An 18,069-nucleotide genomic window follows, 5' to 3' on the forward strand; every position below is an offset into this window, starting at 1 on the left:
AGGGGTGCGAAGTTGATGGAGGGCAGCGGCTCAAACCAAAAGCAAAACCGGGTAGCAGGACTCGCGTATACGAGCACTTCATCTAAATCGCGTTACACAGATGCTGGTGTTGGTGTTACGAAAGCGAGCCCCATCCCAGCAGCACTGTGCTTCATCGAGCACACCATCATTCGCTTGGCGCAGGAGTTCCCGGCGACAACTGCCGACGGGTGACGCCATTCTCGAAACGGTATGATCTACACTCAATCTTGACCTCACCTCGTCGATCATCCACCTCGCTCCACTTCGTATCTCACCTAGCGTCTGCCTTATCGACACACGCCTGTATGCACAACCTCATTTGTCGCGATTTGAAATGCCAATGCCTTTTGCAGCGGGCTCTGCCTATCAAAGGGTCGCTTGCGAGCAGAGATTAAAAAGCACCCCCTTGACCACCTTCATGGGCCAGTCGTTGGGCGGGAATGTCCCCGGCGTTGCGGACCCTAGACTTTGGCCTCTCATCCCACGGAACATGTCCGCAAGCGATGGTACCATTTCTGCAACGCTCATGTGCTGGCTTTCGGAAATATGCATGTAATGGGAACGCCGATCCCAGATAACGGGGAGCGAACCATGGTACGGCAACTGTGCGCTCGTTAATTCCTGCCGGAACGGTAGCGTGTCTTGTTGGAGGTTCAGCCTCGTGACAAAATGCTTGTCCAGGTGTGTTGGCCGTGTGACTGGGCACAGCAGGCTCACAGAACGTCGTAGCATTCGAACGTCTGGAGAAAAAACGTCTCGATACCATTGCATAGAATTGAGAGATTCTGGGTCTGAAGCGACAATCTTGAGGCACTCGACCAGCAACCATGGGTTCAACCAGCGATGAGTTCAACGTCTACCCCTGCATCGATGTCCAGAAACAAGTGATCAAACTGTCCGTTTGCGACGCGTACAGTCCCAAGATCTGGGCCAAACAAACACTCTTCTGGCCTTTGGACGATCGAAGCAAAGCAGGATTCATCTACGATGTTCTAAAAGAAGGCATGTCTCGACTGCTGGCCGATGTACCTGGTCTCACTGGTATGACCGGACGTGGATCTGAAGATCCTCGCGACCTGGTCATCAACATCCCAAGCAATGGTCCTGCCGAGTTTACATTCGACAACCTCGTTGGCAAGCATGGAATACCAGATTATGCGTCCTTGAAAAGCCAGCACTGGCCCATGTCCGACGTCGTGGTGCCTTTCTCGCCACCTGGCACCATGTCTCAAATCTTCGAGGGGGCCTCATTCTTCAAAGCGCAGCTCAATGTTCTTAACGGCGGGCTTGCGTTGTGCATAGCTATGAACCATCTACTTACAGACGGGGCTTCTATAGCAGAAATCGAGGAGATCTGGTCAAAGCACACCGCAGACGTCAGTGATGGCAAGCCATTCCAAAGCCACAGAATTGAAACTCCGGATTATGACATCAGAAAACGGCTTTCCACACCCATCGATGGTGCCAAAGATTTCACCCATGTGAATTGGGATCTCTTCCCAACGGAGAAGTCTCAGGTCAATCTACCAAAGTTGACTCCTTCCAAGGAGACTGCTCTGGGAGTCTTGGAGACTGCCAAGAAAGAGCATCTGTCGAATGTTAATGTGCAAGCAGAGGACGTCAAATGGTGCGTGTGGTACTTCAGTGCCGAAAGTCTGTCCAAACTGAAGCAAGACGCTTCTGGTACGGACAAATCTCAATGGATCTCGACCATCGATGCACTCGTGGGGCTCTTCTGGTCGCGCACTGCTCATTCTCTCAAGAGCAAAAGCAAGGGACACGAGACGTCTTTTGCTCTCTTTCCAATCAACATACGACACCGTCTCCAGCCGCCCTTGCCAAGCAAGTACATCGGCAATGCTGTAGACATTGTCTTCCTCAACTGCCCCATCGCAAAGCTCGAAGCCGATGCCAACGAGGGCATACAAGCTGCAGCCCAGCATGTGCGTAAAGCTGTCAGTGGTTGGGATCAGTCTCTGTGGGAGTCTTGGTTGTCCAAGGCCGCGACCATGTCTCCAGAACTGTCCATCTGTCCTAACCCTCTGGCTCTGCTCAACATCCACAACATTGGCTTCAATGATTTCTCGAAAGTGCAGTCGAATCTGCTTGACTGGGGCAGTGTGCTCGGTCGTGCTGACAGGGTTCGCTACATGGGCAATCCCAACATGTTCTCCAACTGCGCTCCCACTGTCAGGGTACACCCTAGATTGGCGGATGGTGGGCTTGAGGTTGCTACGACCGCAAATGAGCATGCGAGAGAAGTTATGGGCAATGATGAGGTGATGTTGCGTTACGGGAAGCTTATTACGGTGTATGCTTGATGTCATGGTTCTTAGCAGTAGTTACTTCAGCACGATCTCGGTTATGTCAAGAATAATGTTAGGCAAGCTCAATTAACATTCGATAAGTCTATCAACAATCTGGAGAACACAAGATATACCGAGATTCATCAAAAGCAGATTCTGTCACTCGAAACTTTAACGCTCTCTGATCTGCTCTCTGCCCAAGAGCTGCTCGACTGCGGGCAAAAGCATATCTGGAACCTGCCAGCTCTGCCGAGCCACCAATGCATCGTTCATCTGGCGCAGTAGGTCGTACATTAACGTGATGCACGGGACTTGCACGCCGACCTTTGCTGCTTGCATGACAAGATAACCTTTGGATGCGAACCATCAGCATTTCTATACGCTGCGAACTCCTGCACATGTACGATTGAACTTACCGAAGATAGGAGTCAGCTCCATGGGACGTTTGTTCCTCGCGTCTTGGAGAGTTGATGGAGTGATTGGAGCACTGGTTGCCGCAGCTTTGATCGTTTCGTGTGGCATCTGAGGGTCGAGTTGGATGCCCGAAGCTATGGCGACATTGTAAGCTTCCTGGGCGAGCTGCAAGACCATCTGACTTGCGCCGCTGCGTCGCAGAAGTTCATGGGTGTTGAGGCCTGTCAGTGCCGTAGTAGAGTTCCAGGCACAGTTGAAAATTAGTTTTCGCCACCTCGCCTCGGCCACGCAGTCTATGCTGTCGAACTCAGAATCCATAGCGGCAAGAGCATTCCTGCGTCGAAGTGCTGCGTTGCGGTCGCTATTGTCGTGGTAAGGAACGCCAATGAGGAACGCTTTTCGTTTTAGGTCGGCTGTTTGTTCGACGAGGCCAGGCAAGATCTGACTGCATCCGATATTGCAGATAGTAGTTAGGATGGTGTTTGTTGGAAACGCTCTTCGTAAAGGAACCTCGACATCCATGCCATTCTGGGCGGTGACCAGGGTTGTCGTGGGACGAATGATACCTGAGAGATCCCTCAGAGTTGGTGTCAAGTCACCGGCAAACTTGTTGGAGCAAACAACATAGTCGTAACTTTGTAGATGTGATGATCTCCTGACGTGACCAGCTTTGAAGACCTGGTCCGGAATGAAGCATCCAGAACCCCATGCTGCGGTCTTCAATGCGTAGCCAGTGCTTCGTACACGCTCGAAGTTTGACCTGCAAACCACAGAGACTCGATTTGTGCTTTGTTGTGCAAGTCTCCATCCGAAGATGGATCCGACGGCTGCGGTGGATCTCTTAGCATGTTGTTTCCATGGACGTGCTCTGTTCTTGGGTTGCTTACCTCCACCACCGTAAATCAAAACATTGCACTTCGACGACATGGTTAACGATACATCTGGTTCCGCCTGACTTCTCCAGTGATGAGCTGATCCGACGAGACCAGATATCTTCAAGTCTGATCAAGCCTCACAGCTCTCCATTCAATCCGAACCACACCAGAAACGCAGAGTGTGAGAGCGAAGTCTCACTAGTGCGTTCAGACGCCTCTACCCACCACTGCTGAATGCACCCAAAACCGAGAACGGCTGAGGCCTGTCTACGATAGCGACATCCTACGCCACCGATGTGCTCCCGACGTGGGGGCTAATTACTTGCAAGCTGCAACATGCCGACAAATGATCCCATTCCATGGTCGTATGACGGAAGACCAAATCCGTCGGGCGTACGGGCCGCCTTGAGGCCAGGCTGGCTGCATCGAGGAGCATCTTGGCGATGGTATCAACGACCATCATCGGACTGCTACCACGGGTCCGGCTCGACATGCTGATGGTGATTATCAAGTTTTAAGCGAACTGGTGGAGCTACCACGCAGACGCACCAGCGACAGTGTTGTCGATCAATCAGTAGTATCTGTGACGGTAGATCATACCCGCACGGCGGTGTCCGAGACATCGGAGGCCCGATAGTGGAACTCGCGCAGTAGTTTCATCTTGCAAGGTCGCAACAACTGATACGGCAGTTCATATCAGTACGCGATAGTTCAGATCGCTTCGACATCGTCTCGAACTTGGGTGTAATGACCCTTCCACCACGTGCTGCTGCATGACCGATCGTCGAGAGTTCGTCAATCAATTCGACTTTTGATCGCCACTCTGGCTCTGTATCCAGTGACCAGGTGGGTTATTGATGTAGTACCGTAGTCTCTGGTAGCTTTCGAATAAGCATGAAGTAAGGTGGAAGGGCGGCCGTTGATGGCTCATGAGTGGCTGATATGGTGCGATATGCCAACATCGTAGGATCCGAAAGTTTGATACGAACTTAATACGAGGCTGCAGATATGCTCCAGCAGTGCAGCGATCTGCACCGTTTCAACATGTCTCGGCAATCGCCTGGCCCCATCATTGGTCTTTGGTTCGCGCACTTACTCGAACCATCGAAGTCCGACCCAGCAGCAGCAAAGGTAGATTGCGCCGCATCCACATCATCCCGGTCGGAGTCCTCGTCACATGCATTTCATAGGCGTTTGTTAAATTGTTGGGATTGATGTGATGCTTGGATATCTCGGGGCATTTGTCAATCCGCCCACGCAGTCAGCTCACCAATGCACGCTAGAAGAGTTGGTCAGGTCGGTGGAGTTCTTGATATCATCGACGTCCAATGCAATGGCACGTTGTGTGGTTGCAGTTTGAAACACGATCTGCGCTTCGAACCGTTCGGATAAGGTGGTCGACGCAGCCTTGACCACATCGAGGATCGGACGACCAGACATGGCAAACGCGTCTTGGAAGTTGTTTTGACGAGGTCGCAACGAGACATGACAGTTTGTTGTCGTGGCCTTTTGATATTCGTTATCACTGTGTTGGTTCGTCCGTCAAAGGATTTTTTGGCCATCGTTCATCATGTTGTCAAAACCGTCGAGCCCTCAACACATTTTTGAACTGCTGGAAGACGCGGCAGCAGCAGGCAATGACAATGGCTTGCTTTTCCTCGATCGTGGATGGAGTGAGGCTCCGTCGAGGGTAACGTACGCAGAGCTTTACGAGCAAGCAAAGGTTCGCGAAATACGACCCTACCTCTTCGAACATGCTGACGCTTTTAGATCAATGGATCTCGATTGGTCAATGCCGGCATTGTGGAGAAGGGTTCGATAGCCATCACGTACTTCGAGACCCATTGGGAAAACGTACTTTGGTTCTGGTCCGTCACCGCAGCAGGAGGCATCTGTGCTGTGCTCAATCCAGTCTCCAATGAGCCCAAGACAGCTGCTGGCCAGCTGGACAATCTCAAGTCGTTGTTCGGCGATGCTCCTGTACTGACGACACACAAGCTGTCTGCATTCTTTGCCTCTCGAAAGCTCAATGTCAAGACTGTCGAGCAAATCGACAAACGAAAATCCGACAATGGCGCCATTTCCAGCGGACTGTCAAAGATTAGCCGTGATGATATTGCGGCAATTCTGTTTACTTCGGGGAGCACTGGGCATTCCAAAGCCGTCCAGTATTCGCAGGCTCAATTGATTCGTTCTGTGGAGGCTAAATCTTCACATCTGTCGACGTACGACAAGACGTTTATGTCCTGGATCTGTGAGTCCTGGCAGAAAAGATAGTCTTGAGTGGAACTGATTGGTTCACAGCATTCGATCATTCGGCCTGTTTCTGCGAAGTCCATCTCCAAGCCATCTATAATGGCACAGACCAGGTGTTTCTTCCCACATCGGACCTGGTGCTTGAGCCGTATCGATTCTTCCATGTGTTGAGTCAATACAAGATCGGCTACACATTCTCGCCGAACTTCTTCCTGGCAGTTGCAGCAAAGTCACTGGAGAGCCAGCCGGATGGCGTGGATGGTGTTGACCTGAGCCATCTTTCGGTCATCATGTGTGGTGGCGAAGCAAATCGAACAACGACACTCCACGCCACTGACAGGATCCTTCGACAATGTGGAGCTCCACCGCATACCATCAAGGCCGCGTATGGGTTGAGTGAGACATGCTCTGCATGTTACTACAACCTCGAAAGTCCAGACTACGACGTGCGGAATGGCAACACCTTCGCCAGCGTTGGAAAGCATCTTCCTGGAGTTATGGAGGTGAAAATCGTCAGCCGCGAGGACGATGATCAGGCCAATCCGGATGAAGGGCTCGTATTTGTTCGCGGAGACGTCATCTTCAAAGGCTATTATAACAACCCAACCGCAACGGCGGCATGTATGACCGACGATGGCTGGATGAACACGGGCGACATTGGCAGAATCGATGCCGAAGGTAACCTCCATCTTCTCGGCCGCCAGAAAGAGGTTCTCGTCCTGAACGGCAACAACTACTCGTCGTTCGAGATCGAGTACGCCCTAGAGACTGCGGGTATATCGGGCCTGGAAGTCTCATATACCGCTGCCTTTTCGACCTGGGACCAGGAAAGGAACTCAGAGGCGGTGGTAATCCTGTTTAATCCAACGGAGGCCGCTATTGGACCTAAGAATATGCGAGCCACTCTTCAAGCCATTGACAAGTGCGTTTTCACCGTCTGTGCACAGAAACCATTGCACGTCATTTCTCTGCCCAAGGTGTTAATGCCCAAATCAACGATTGGGAAGCTGTCTCGGGCGAAGTTAAAGCAGTCTTTCGAGACCGGAGGATTCAATGACTACATCCTCGGCCTTGACCAGGCTGCCAACGCGGCCAGTGATCAAAAGACGACCAATGGGGCCCGCTCTCTGGACTCGCTGCCTCCACTGCAGAGAGAAATTGCGCAAATCTACGCAGGAATCGTTAATGTGCCACCAGAGGATCTCATAGGACCGGATGCTCTGCTTTCGTCCGGTATCAACAGTCTGGGATTCATGCGGTTGAAGAAGGCTCTCGAGAAGGGCCTCAAGATTCACCAGGAAATTCCGATGCCGTTGCTGCTCCGATGTCACTCGCTCGCAGATTTGGAGTATGAGCTCACACTTCTTGGAACAGTCTCGCAGCAATATGACCCCATCGTGCCTTTGGCGACCGAAGGCAGCAAGCAACCGCTATTTCTTCTTCATCCGGGTGCTGGAGAGTTCCTATGCTGGATTGGGCTATTAAAGTATCTGCCAGACCGTCCAATCTACGCCTTGCGCGCCAGAGGCCTTCATCCTGGTGAAGGTACATTTGACGGCCTGCAGGATCTTCTGGACACGTACTACCAAGCCATTCGCCGTGTACAGCCCAAAGGTCCATACGCTTTCCTGGGTTATTGTTTCGGTGGTCTCTTGTGCTTCGAGTTAGCCAAGATGTTCGAAGAAGCTGGAGAATCCATCGTTTTCTGTGGCGGGATCGACAACCCTCCAAACCTCAAAGTCACCATGGGACAGGTCCAGTATCGAACACTGATGTTTGAAGTGTTGCCGGTCGTAACAGACATGACCGAGGCAGAGTCCAACTCTTTCAAGGAAGAGACCGCTCACTTGAGCGACGAGGAGTTTTATGAGGTGCTGTTCACCAAGTTCTCTCCAGAATTCATCGAGAACATGGATCTGACGGTTCCGCGTCTCCAGGCCTTCGGAAGAGTCGAGGATTGCATGCGGCTGATTGTGGACAAGTACGAACCCAGCGGGCAAGTCAGTACGACAGATATCTTTCGTGCTGATCCCATGCCGCATTTCGGCTCTACTCCTGAAGTCTGGAAGAGCGAGGTACTAGGCGGGTGGCGAGGTTTTGTCAAGGATGAGAACGTCGCGTTCCATGATGTCCCTGGAACGCACATCTCTTTGATCAAAGAGCCCCTCATTGCTGACTTCCAGCGAACGTTGAACGAAGCGTTGGAGAAGCGTGGAGTTTGAGTCGCATCATGCATGACTGTGATGGATGGCTGCATATATCCTGTTTTACTATATTAGACTCCATCTGCCCGGTTCTTGATGTATTCATTTGATGATCTTCAATGTCGCAGCATCTTTGGTGCCTTCGGGAAAAGGGCTTTGGAACGCCGTCTTGCGTTTGCAGCAACAGCCTCGGAATATTGGCATTCACGCCCAAGCATGAGCGAGGTAAATGTGACGTCTTCGAGTTACATGTCACGCTCTACTCGCTATTGACGAGAGCGCGAGGAAGTCGTTTCAGCCCGCCCTAGGCCAGACCCGTGAATGCCAACAGCGACTTCATCTGGATCCAGAGCTGCTCGATTGGCCAAAGTGAGTCTGCAAAACTTGCGGGACCATGCATGTCAAATGTTCAACCACCGCATCCGGCCCTTGTTCGACTTGTAGACCCTGCGGGATTGCATATGTGGCAATGTTTGGCTTCACTCCACGAGCAATGGTCTGAATCTCGGCTGCTTGTTCGGATGACCACATGGATGCGCAGAACTGGCGTTCCAGGTGTTAGCAAGCCTATGAGTGGCAGACGGACAGATACCCACGAGGATGTCCGGCTGAATATCCTGAACAGTCTGTTCGACACTTTCAATTGCTGTTCGGTGTTAGATCGGACAGCACAGACGGAAGCTCTGGCGTACTTTCGCAGTTGGCCGCATGAAATATGGTATATCTGTCCTTCAACGCCTCGACCACTCTGCCAACTAGGCGCTTGGCTCTCTCTGGAGCGGTATTCACGGTGACAAGGCGGAAGGGCCTTTGAGGTGGATTGAGGGCTGCCATTTTCGCCGGTGTTGCTGTCAGTCTGGCACGGAAACTCAGATGTTGATTTCTCTGTCGACGATATCCATGGAAGAGTAGACAGCCGTCCTGTTAAAGCCAAGAAGACTTCTTCACCGGCCTGGAACTCTCTTAGTCCGGCGGTCCGAGTGGATTTCGGAGTCGCATATTGCGGAATACTTGCGAGATTTCTAGCGTCGCGGCCCTCTGCTCTGGTACTGCGGTGTGATGGGAAGCAGAGAAGGAGTGAAGAAGTGGGAGAGACTGGGTTTTTATCCGTGACGTCGTACGAAGCTCGGACAAGAACATGCCGTGCGGAGGATCCGGTGGCAACATCACCTCATGAATTTCGTGAGAGTCAGCACAAGAGGGGAAGCATGTCGTATTCAAGAAGAACGAAATATCCTCGAGACAATTTGTCAGAAGTGAGGATAGGTCGAACGTTGCAGAGGAACAAACCCGAGACGCAGAAAAAGCCTTACTAGTCGGCAACAACTAGGCCAACTCTAGCAGCTTGTTGTGAAGATGAATGGCTCGGTTCATGCAGGTCTTGCTGCAGCTTTTAGATCGCATTTGCCAGATTTGAGCATCCCAAGGTTTACGACAGCAAAGCAACAGACCCCGTACGAGTACTCCGAAGCATTTCAAAAGAACAAACAACCTCCTTGGATATATAATCTAACTCAAGCCTGGAAGGAGCTGTTGAAGGAGCCGTACACCGGGGTGACAAACGATGGTAGTGGATCATTCACAGATGAACAACATGCTTCAGGCTAACAGATACGATAGGTGTTGTGCGATCAGGACTATTCCAAGACGAAGATCTAGGCGTACCGGTTAAAGCCATCGTAGATGCCACCACCAAGACACTCCAAATTCTCGATCCCGAAGAGCGGAAGAAAGTTCAATACCCAATTAATGCCCGTGAATGGCGATGTTGGTCGAATCCAGAGTTCTTGCTTCGACCCTTTGGATTGCGGCTAGAAGAGTTGCCCGAAGACACAGCCCAGTCGATCCTTGGCATAATCGAAGCCACACTGTCTCCTGAAGGGTATCAAAAGGCTCTTTCAGCTATGCGCATCAATCATTTCCTGGGAGAATGCTGCGAAGTTCCAACGATCATGAACAAATACTCGTACAACTTTCTTCTTTTCGGCGAACCTTCAACATCACGAGCCTGGGGCTGGTCTCTGTATGGACATCATTTGTGTTTGAGCATATTCATCAAGGGAGGCAACATTATCGTCGCTCCCACTTTCACTGGAGCTGAACCGAATTTGATCGACTCCGGACCGTGGAAAGGAACACAGATTCTCCACAAGGAAGGCAACTTGGGCTTGAAGTTGATGCAGAGCCTTACCAAAGAGCAGCAGCAGTCAGCCCAGACTTATAAATTGATGAGAGATCCGCAAATGCTTCAGACCGGGGATCTCAAGATCGATCGTTGGAACCAGGATGATCAGAGACATTTGTGTGGAGCCTTCAGAGATAACAGAGTTGTCCCTTACGAAGGCGTGAAGGTATCCTCATTCACGCCCGACCAACAACAGCTCGTTCTGGACATTGCAGAAGAATTCCTGTTGTATCATCCTGCATCGGTCAGGCAGCGGCGCAAAGAACAAATCAGGGAGCACTTCCACGAGACCTACTTCAGCTGGATTGGGGATTACGGCGACGAGGATCCATTCTACTTTCGCGTCCAAAGTCCAGTCATAATCTTCGAGTTCGACCATCATTCGGGCGTATTCCTTACCAACAAGGAGCCGATGAAATTCCACACACATACAATCGTTCGGATGCCCAATGCTGGCGATTATGGACAAGCTTTGAGAAAGCCGGAGGAAAAGGTACCGTAAGATTTCAAGAATTGCGAAGTACGACTGGGAATTCGATCTAGCTTACTGGTTTCACATCGAAACCGCTCCATCCTTCCAGCGCTTTGTTTGCGGCTTCGAAGAACACCGGCATACCTCCCATGTACAACAGGAACTCACGCTTCTTGCCTTTCACGTTGGCACCCGTCCACCATGAGTCCGTCTGTACTGACAAGGTCTTGCTCGCTAGATCTAGAGTGTGCTCTCTCCAGGCCTCTTCTCTCTCCTTCTTCGCCTCCACGGTAGTCAATTTCTCGTCTCGTTGCTTGTTTAGGACATTCAGGATCCACTCGCACTGTAGCTCGATGAAAGGCGGTCCATTGGTCAGGGAAGTCGGAGCTAATACACTGTCAACAACCTCCCGACGCTGTTTACCAGGACAAGACTCACCTTGCGGCCCGTAGACGATGAACATATTGGGGTAGCCGGCTACGGTCATCCCAAGAAATGTGCTCACGCCATCTTTCCACTTGTCTCCAAGGTCGAGCCCATTGCGGCCCTTAATGCCCATCGTTCGCAAACCACCGGTCACAGCGTCATAACCGGTACAAACGGCAATGATATCGAATTCCTTGGTCCTTCCATCTTCGGTTACAATACCCGAATTTGTCACTTCAGTGATCGGGTTGTTGATGATGTCAACGTTAGGTCGGTCACACATTTCGAAATAGTCTTGCTCCAGGCTCGGTCGCTTCGTACCTATGAAGTATGGCGGTGTTTCGGGTGCAAGTATGTCTGCCTTCTGAGGATCAGTGATTCGAGCTCGAATCTTTGCCCTCCAGAACGCATAGGCTGCATAATTGGCTTCTTTTGAGATGATGGTATCCGCATAGCTGCCTAGGCCACTGGAGCACGAGTCATCAGCTTGACCTGGACGGTGGCGAACCACTGACACGACTTACAAGTTGAATCCCCCACGCCTCCAATTCTCCTCCCAGACTTCTAGCCGCTCTGCTTCAGAATCATCAAACGTCTTTCGAGTTGCACGACTAAACGGTAAACCACTAGGGCTTTGCTTGCAAGCCTTGAACACATGCGGGATGTGCGGTTTTGAATGATAAATCTCGTCTTCGGAGATCTGGCGCTGCCGCATTGGAACGGCAAAGTTCGGTGTCCTGATATATTGAACGACGCGAGACGCAGCCTTGGCGGATTCTTGCATCACTTGGATACAGTCGACCCTGCACCAATGATTGCCACCCTTTTTCCGGACAGGTCAACATGATTTTCAGGCCACGCTGCGGAATGGTGCATCTGGCCCGTGATGCGATCCATCCCCTTAATATCGGGGATGTTGGGCTTGAAAGACGTTCCTGTTGCTGCCAGTGCCCATGTGCTTCTGAACTTCTGGTTATCGGCAGTGCTTATCAACCAGGTATGGGAGTCTTCTTCCCATACCACCTGGTTCACTCTCGAGTTGAATAAAACATCCTGGGAAAGACCCCAGACCTTGTCGACGTGGACGAAGTAATCCCTGAGCTCTCTGTACGATGGAAATCGCTCCGTCCAATTCCACGTCGACCAGATAGCTGGATCAGAGAAGCCGTAGTAAGGAAGCTCACAGTCGACTCGAGCCCCTGGATAGCAACTTGTAGCCCATACTCCTCCGAGTCTTGGAGCGGCTTCCAGCAGAACCGCTGAATAGCCATACTTGCGAAGGAGGTGTAACAAATAGCAGCCTCCAAATCCTCCCCCTATTACCACTGTATCTCGCTCCATTATGTTAGCCGCGCTAGGCATGATCTTTGCAATTATTTCAGGGAGTGTATGGATTGATCTCTCGCGACCATTTTCAAGAGGCACGTGGAGTCAGCCGATTCAACTCGAATGCCATTGAAGAACCAAATGAGGGGTGCTTACTCGTGCAAATTCATCCACAGGCCAAACATCCGTGGGATTGATCGGGTGATAGTAGTGCTGGAAATAGGTCGGATTTACGACTCGGCTGTTGCTGGGCCGTGGTTGAGAACTGCCTTAGTGCTGCAGTCCATACCACACCACTATGGTCAGGTCAAAATAACAGAACTCGACACTTTCTTGCTGAAGACCTTATTCCTCGTGTAGAGAGGCTGCCATTGGGCACAAGATGACGATCCCAACACCACTCAGTGAGCCTCCTTGGCTAGACGGGCATCCGTCGCCCTACTACAACGAGTCGCATCGGAGATGGCAGCAATACTGCCGCGAGTTCATCTCAAAGGAGTTTACCCAGTATGCCATGGAATGGGAAGAGCAAGGAGAGGTGCCCGCAGAAGTGTATAGTACGTTCAACTGTCTCCCCTCGGTCGTAGAGATTCCGTTTCGTCGGCTCACTTCCATCGCAGAGACATTTTGCCGAAACAACATGCTAATACCTAACCTGCCTGCACCCTTGCCATTGGAGTGGCTAAGGTCCATTGGTGTTGAGAAGATTGGCCCGATCACCATCGAGGAATTCGACTACATTCACTTCTCAATTTATGCTTCGGAAATGCAACGCACTGGCCTCAATGGACCCGGATCAAGCTTGACTGCAGGTTTCTGCTTTGGCATTCCGCCTATCCTCAAGTTTGCAGACCGACAGCTCCAGCAGCGCGTCCTTCCAGACTTGTTGAAGGGCAATACCCGAATCTGCATTGCAATTACCGAGCCAGATGCTGGCAGTGACGTAGCTAATGTCCAAACGACGGCCGAGAAGTCATCGGACGGAAAGTTTTACATCGTCAACGGAACGAAGAAATGGGTCACGAATGGTCTGTGGTCTGACTGGGCATCCATGTGCGTACGAACTGGTGGTAAGGGTCCAGGAGGCTTGTCAGTCCTGCTAGTACCGTTAAAAGGCCACAAAGGGGTAAGCATGAGGAAGATGGATTGCTCGGGACACCATTCGTCAGGGACGACATTCATCGAGCTAGATGATGTTGAAGTTCCTGTACAGAATCTCATTGGCAAAGAAGGCGAAGGGATGAAATACATTATGGTATGTGCTCCTCTAAACGCCAGCTGAGTGTCGGAGGGCTAACAGTTCATGCTTGTCAGACGAACTTCAATCACGAACGATTAGACATCTGCGTAAGTGTCACGACACAGGCTCGAATGGTTCTCGCCGCCGGGTTTGAATACGCAATGAAACGGCATGCCTTTGGGCAGCCTTTGATCGAGCAGCCTGTGGTTAGACATCGTCTAGCGAAAGCGATTGGCGAGCTTGAAACACAGTGGGCATGGGTAGAGAGTTTTATCTATCAAATGGTGCACATGAAGAAGGACGTTGCAGATACGAAGCTCGGTGGTCTCACAGCTCTAGCCAAGGCAAAATCAGCGATGGTGCTAAACGAGTGTGCTCAATGTGCACAACTCCTTTTCGGTGGAAACGGCTACACGAAAGGCGGGCAGGGCTCACTAGTGGAGAAAGCAGCTCGAGAGGTTGCTGGAGCAAGAATACCAGTATGTTCAGACAGACCCCTGCAATCATAAGAGAACTAACAACAGACAGGGTGGAAGTGAGGATGTCATGCTCGACTTGGCTGTTCGACAGTTGTATAAGAACTATCAACGGGCGTTGAAGGCTCAACAGAACAGCGCCAGGCTGTAATACGGAGAGTGAATTCAGAGAGCATATACACGATTTCCGCATGAAGACAGCGTCCCAAGCGTTGTCCTGCGTCCAAAAGAAGACTGCAAGATGCTGGAACTCCCTACCCAAAGCCCGCCAATCCGTTTCATTGCAAGACATAGATACAAGGCTTCCAACGGAGAGGTAAACACGATTGGAGCAGCTTCATCAAGGTCTGTAGATATCGTCCGTCCTATTCCCTCCACGATTGCAAGCTGCCGCACCTCGTTCAAAAGAGACATCCTGCAAATCTGTCCAGCAAGCGACACAGTCTCTGCCCAAGCTTGTCCAGTTTTGTACGAAACCGATCGTCGGTCCCCCGATGCAGTCCCAATCCTAAGCACCCAAACTCGTGCCAATCACGAGCACAATTCGGGGAAACGCAGCCTCCCCCAGTGCCCGTTGAAACTCGCGTCAACTCCACAGTTCTTGGCTTGCGACTAGAGTTCGGTCACTTGCTAGGCGTCAACGGAGGTTCTTGGTGTCAATCAACTGCCTAGGATAGCTAGACGATCAATTAGCCTTGCCTGTATGTATACAACGACCCGAGCTTCGCGTCAAGCGATTCTACAAGCAGGATCCTTCTTGGCGACCCCTCTTTCAGCCACTGCTCATCATATACTGCATTCGTCAAAATATTCGGAGTTGATCCAGAATGAGTGCTTCGTGATCTCCAGCAATGAACCGGACGGTCGGATATAGACAATGCTCAGGCGTGCTCACCGAACTAATGCGGGCTTTCTATGCCCACCTATGGCAGGACCTGCTTGACGCTTTCCACGATCAGAAACAAAATTTCTCAGACAATGGCGCCGATTTACGGAAAATTCCTTGTGGCTTGATGGCAGTACGACGGCCGACTATAAACACTGGCTTGTTTGACAAACGAAGTCAGACTTCATCTCCCCAAAAGCTCAACATCCAGGCACCACTACAGTGACACAGTACGAGAATGCTCTCCGCAATGTTCCTTGTGGCCCCATTGCTAGGTTCGGCAATGGCGGCTTGCACTGCAGAGCAACGAATCAATTACTCCAACATGGTTCCATACGCTTACTCTCAGCCTGATCCTGTTTCGACTTACAACGCCTTTAACGCCATTCCATTTGGTGTTCCAGATCACAACGGTTCCTGTGGCACCGTCATGTACGTCTTCACCTATGAGTCTCACAAAAGACATCGCTGACTTCGCCATGAATAGTTACCCCAACGGTATGAAAGACAAGCCCGCCTCTCACTTTGGATATTCTTACTGATCATCTCATTCAACAGGCGGTGGTCCAGTCCCTGTGGCCGTTACCGGTTCAGGAGTAGTTAACTTCGTGAGTCAGCACCGTCTGGAAGTCGTGGTATGGCAGCTGATATCGTTCAACAGGGAACTGAAACCCGTCAAGTCTTCTCGAAGGTCACCGGCCAATACGTCGATTTCCCAGATAATGGCACGACAGTTATATTCACAAACGTTACCCTTGGTGTACAATCGCTGGTCCCAATACCGGTAACTTTCTCCGGTCAGGTCTACATCGATTTCAACACCAACTGCCGTATCTCCGCTGTTCGCGCTTACGCGGAAATGTGAGCATGCCCCGGGAGCGAAACGTACAGTATCAAAATCATGCTGACCATCTACCTTCGCGTGAAAGCCCGACATACATCAACGGCCAGCCTGTCGACATCTATCAGTTGCTGCCAATCCCCAAGCTTCCGCCCTTCATCTAAGCCTTTCGGCACCAATTTGGGCACAGTTGTGTGGGATGTATCCAGGTGGAGTCTTGAACCAGGGTGTGGAGTCTTGTTAGTCGTAAGGAACATGCGGAAGATACTGCCGAGTAGCTAGCTATTCGTGAAAATGACAAAAGTTGCGCGCTCTGGTTTACAGTTCTTGGAGTGACCAAAGCAGTGGACATTCTTGATGTACTAACCAATGAATGGTCTATTATGTGACGTTTTGTAGGCATGGCCATAGACGGAACATTTTTCCGTCCACGGTGCCTCGCAGCGGCAATAGTCGGTGTTGGACAGTACAAATCCTCGCATTCTTTCTTCTGCGAAGAGACTTTGCCTAGCTTAAAAGTGATGTACACGCAATCACCAATGTGCGAGCGCCCATTAGTCAATGGTTGCGATACTCGCTTGTCAATCGGAGTAGCTTTCTTCTATATGTAGTGCATTCTCGCTCAGCTTGTTGTATGCACACATTGAGCGGACTCGAAAATTCACTACCGCATTGCCAACATGAAGACTGCGAGCATTGTGTTGTTACTTGCCGCGACTTGTTTAGCACAGGTTCCAGCAGGCCATGAGTACATTGCGCCGGGCGCGAAGGACGGTACAGTGAAACCGGAGTGGGTATTGTTCAGAGGCACTTTTTGCTGATCATCTGTAGTCCGATCTCCTTGTCCTGGTATGACATTGAAAGCATTGAAAGCTGGACATCTTCGCTGGTAGTTTGATCGTTCGCTAACATTTCGGGATATAGGCATCAATTCATTGGCAAATCATGGTATAGTATCCTTGTATCGATTCGAAAAGCGTCGTACTTACCGTTCGTAGGTTTCCTGCCTCGCAACGGCAAAGGCCTAACACTTACCGACGGTTAGTGAAAAGGTGGCCCCCGACGCTGTAAATCTAATTGAACTAGTGATCACTGGATTGAAGGAAGGCTTGAATGTGGGTGCAGATTTCGCCACTGGAGTCGGTCTGCTAGCTCTCATGGCACCGTCGAACCCACTGGCAACCTCGTTCAACATGGACGACCTGGACCGTCACAACGTAAGAACCCCGACAACAAGCGTAAGGCGTGACTGACCCGCAGCAGTTCCCCATCGAGCATGACGGAAGTCTTTCAAGAGCTGATTACTACGAAGGCAACGATCATAGCTTCAATCAAGCCAAATGGGATCAAGTGCTGGCATATTACGCAGGCCAGGAGAACACCAGCATCAAGCAGGCTTCGCTCGCAAGATACAACCGCATCAAGGTGCAAAGAGCTCTGAATCCTGACAAATTCATATATGGACCTCGACAGATCGTGCTCAGCTACGGAGAGACGGCATTGTATCTACAAACAATGGGCAAGAACGATGGTACCGGTGTCGCTCCCGTGAAATATGTGAGGTCACTGTTCGGTAGGATGCCCCCCGACAAGTGAATACTTGTGGTCCACTAACAGCAACTATAGAGCAAGAGAGGCTACCGTATGAGCTAGGGTGGCAGAAACCAGGTAAGCACTCCTCGTCCACGGCTTATTGATCCTCCAATCCATCGCTCACATCCTTTGCTTGAGACAACGAGTGCAATCTTCTCACGCTCGGGGCGCAAATAACCCAGCTCCAACTAGCAAATCCCGAAGCCCTGCCAGAAGGATTGTCCCTTGGTGAAGGAGCTTTAAGAGATGTTATAGAGCTCATCGATCCGATCACTGGGAAGCTGGAAGTGAGTATTGTTCCAACAACAGGGCTTGCAGAACACAGAAGCTGACTTATTGTAGAATGCTACGTGTATCTTGCTCAACAACTGTGATTGACGCTGCAATACATAGTTCCTACCCTAATGATCGGATCTAAATAGTCGGAAGTGTATGCGCATTAACACAATCGATTTTCTCCCACAATTCTCCTTTTGATAGGAGGCTGGAGCCTGATCACGTGTTTTGCGTTTTGACGGCGATACGTCATCTCGCGTTTGACGCGCTTC

At 50.9% G+C, this 18,069-nt stretch overlaps 9 protein-coding genes across 9 annotated transcripts; 6 read left to right on the forward strand and 3 right to left on the reverse strand.

Moving 5' to 3' along the window:
* Nucleotides 1–848: 848 nt before the first annotated feature.
* On the forward strand, nucleotides 849–2,342 carry M409DRAFT_55661 (uncharacterized protein; the record flags this gene model as incomplete). Its single annotated transcript, XM_033813064.1, has 1 exon — nucleotides 849–2,342. The coding sequence occupies one exon, from the start codon at nucleotides 849–851 to the stop codon at nucleotides 2,340–2,342; it is 1,494 nt and encodes a 497-aa protein (XP_033666681.1).
* Nucleotides 2,343–2,498: 156 nt separating this feature from the next.
* M409DRAFT_67122 (uncharacterized protein) lies at nucleotides 2,499–3,668 on the reverse strand (the record flags this gene model as incomplete). The annotated part of the gene is made up of 3 exons (XM_033817269.1): nucleotides 2,499–2,677; nucleotides 2,744–3,568; nucleotides 3,629–3,668. 3 exons carry the CDS (start codon nucleotides 3,666–3,668, stop codon nucleotides 2,499–2,501), a joined length of 1,044 nt encoding a protein of 347 aa, XP_033666682.1.
* A 1,518-nt stretch (nucleotides 3,669–5,186) lies between these two features.
* On the forward strand, nucleotides 5,187–8,094 carry M409DRAFT_24081 (uncharacterized protein; the record flags this gene model as incomplete). Its single annotated transcript, XM_033807076.1, has 3 exons — nucleotides 5,187–5,339; nucleotides 5,387–5,870; nucleotides 5,921–8,094. The coding sequence occupies 3 exons, from the start codon at nucleotides 5,187–5,189 to the stop codon at nucleotides 8,092–8,094; spliced, it is 2,811 nt and encodes a 936-aa protein (XP_033666683.1).
* Nucleotides 8,095–8,412: 318 nt separating this feature from the next.
* M409DRAFT_24082 (uncharacterized protein) lies at nucleotides 8,413–8,910 on the reverse strand (the record flags this gene model as incomplete). Its single annotated transcript, XM_033807077.1, has 3 exons — nucleotides 8,413–8,619; nucleotides 8,673–8,722; nucleotides 8,769–8,910. The coding sequence occupies 3 exons, from the start codon at nucleotides 8,908–8,910 to the stop codon at nucleotides 8,413–8,415; spliced, it is 399 nt and encodes a 132-aa protein (XP_033666684.1).
* Nucleotides 8,911–9,432: 522 nt separating this feature from the next.
* M409DRAFT_67124 (uncharacterized protein) lies at nucleotides 9,433–10,763 on the forward strand (the record flags this gene model as incomplete). Its single annotated transcript, XM_033817270.1, has 2 exons — nucleotides 9,433–9,643; nucleotides 9,697–10,763. 2 exons carry the CDS (start codon nucleotides 9,433–9,435, stop codon nucleotides 10,761–10,763), a joined length of 1,278 nt encoding a protein of 425 aa, XP_033666685.1.
* A 37-nt stretch (nucleotides 10,764–10,800) lies between these two features.
* Nucleotides 10,801–12,500, reverse strand: M409DRAFT_24084 (uncharacterized protein; the record flags this gene model as incomplete). The annotated part of the gene is made up of 4 exons (XM_033807078.1): nucleotides 10,801–11,120; nucleotides 11,172–11,626; nucleotides 11,684–11,962; nucleotides 12,019–12,500. The coding sequence occupies 4 exons, from the start codon at nucleotides 12,498–12,500 to the stop codon at nucleotides 10,801–10,803; spliced, it is 1,536 nt and encodes a 511-aa protein (XP_033666686.1).
* Nucleotides 12,501–12,867: 367 nt separating this feature from the next.
* Nucleotides 12,868–14,352, forward strand: M409DRAFT_67126 (uncharacterized protein; the record flags this gene model as incomplete). The annotated part of the gene is made up of 4 exons (XM_033817271.1): nucleotides 12,868–13,042; nucleotides 13,106–13,740; nucleotides 13,800–14,204; nucleotides 14,254–14,352. 4 exons carry the CDS (start codon nucleotides 12,868–12,870, stop codon nucleotides 14,350–14,352), a joined length of 1,314 nt encoding a protein of 437 aa, XP_033666687.1.
* A 1,060-nt stretch (nucleotides 14,353–15,412) lies between these two features.
* M409DRAFT_55666 (uncharacterized protein) lies at nucleotides 15,413–15,952 on the forward strand (the record flags this gene model as incomplete). Its single annotated transcript, XM_033813065.1, has 4 exons — nucleotides 15,413–15,519; nucleotides 15,575–15,585; nucleotides 15,646–15,695; nucleotides 15,749–15,952. The coding sequence occupies 4 exons, from the start codon at nucleotides 15,413–15,415 to the stop codon at nucleotides 15,950–15,952; spliced, it is 372 nt and encodes a 123-aa protein (XP_033666688.1).
* Nucleotides 15,953–16,608: 656 nt separating this feature from the next.
* M409DRAFT_24087 (uncharacterized protein) lies at nucleotides 16,609–17,899 on the forward strand (the record flags this gene model as incomplete). The annotated part of the gene is made up of 9 exons (XM_033807079.1): nucleotides 16,609–16,702; nucleotides 16,760–16,777; nucleotides 16,853–16,876; nucleotides 16,927–16,968; nucleotides 17,015–17,145; nucleotides 17,192–17,501; nucleotides 17,555–17,596; nucleotides 17,660–17,808; nucleotides 17,864–17,899. 9 exons carry the CDS (start codon nucleotides 16,609–16,611, stop codon nucleotides 17,897–17,899), a joined length of 846 nt encoding a protein of 281 aa, XP_033666689.1.
* Nucleotides 17,900–18,069: the final 170 nt, after the last annotated feature.

The sequence above is a fragment of the Zasmidium cellare genome (genome assembly GCF_010093935.1).
Source record: "Zasmidium cellare ATCC 36951 unplaced genomic scaffold M409scaffold_21, whole genome shotgun sequence".
In the NCBI taxonomy this organism is placed as follows: Eukaryota; Fungi; Ascomycota; class Dothideomycetes; order Mycosphaerellales; family Mycosphaerellaceae; genus Zasmidium; species Zasmidium cellare.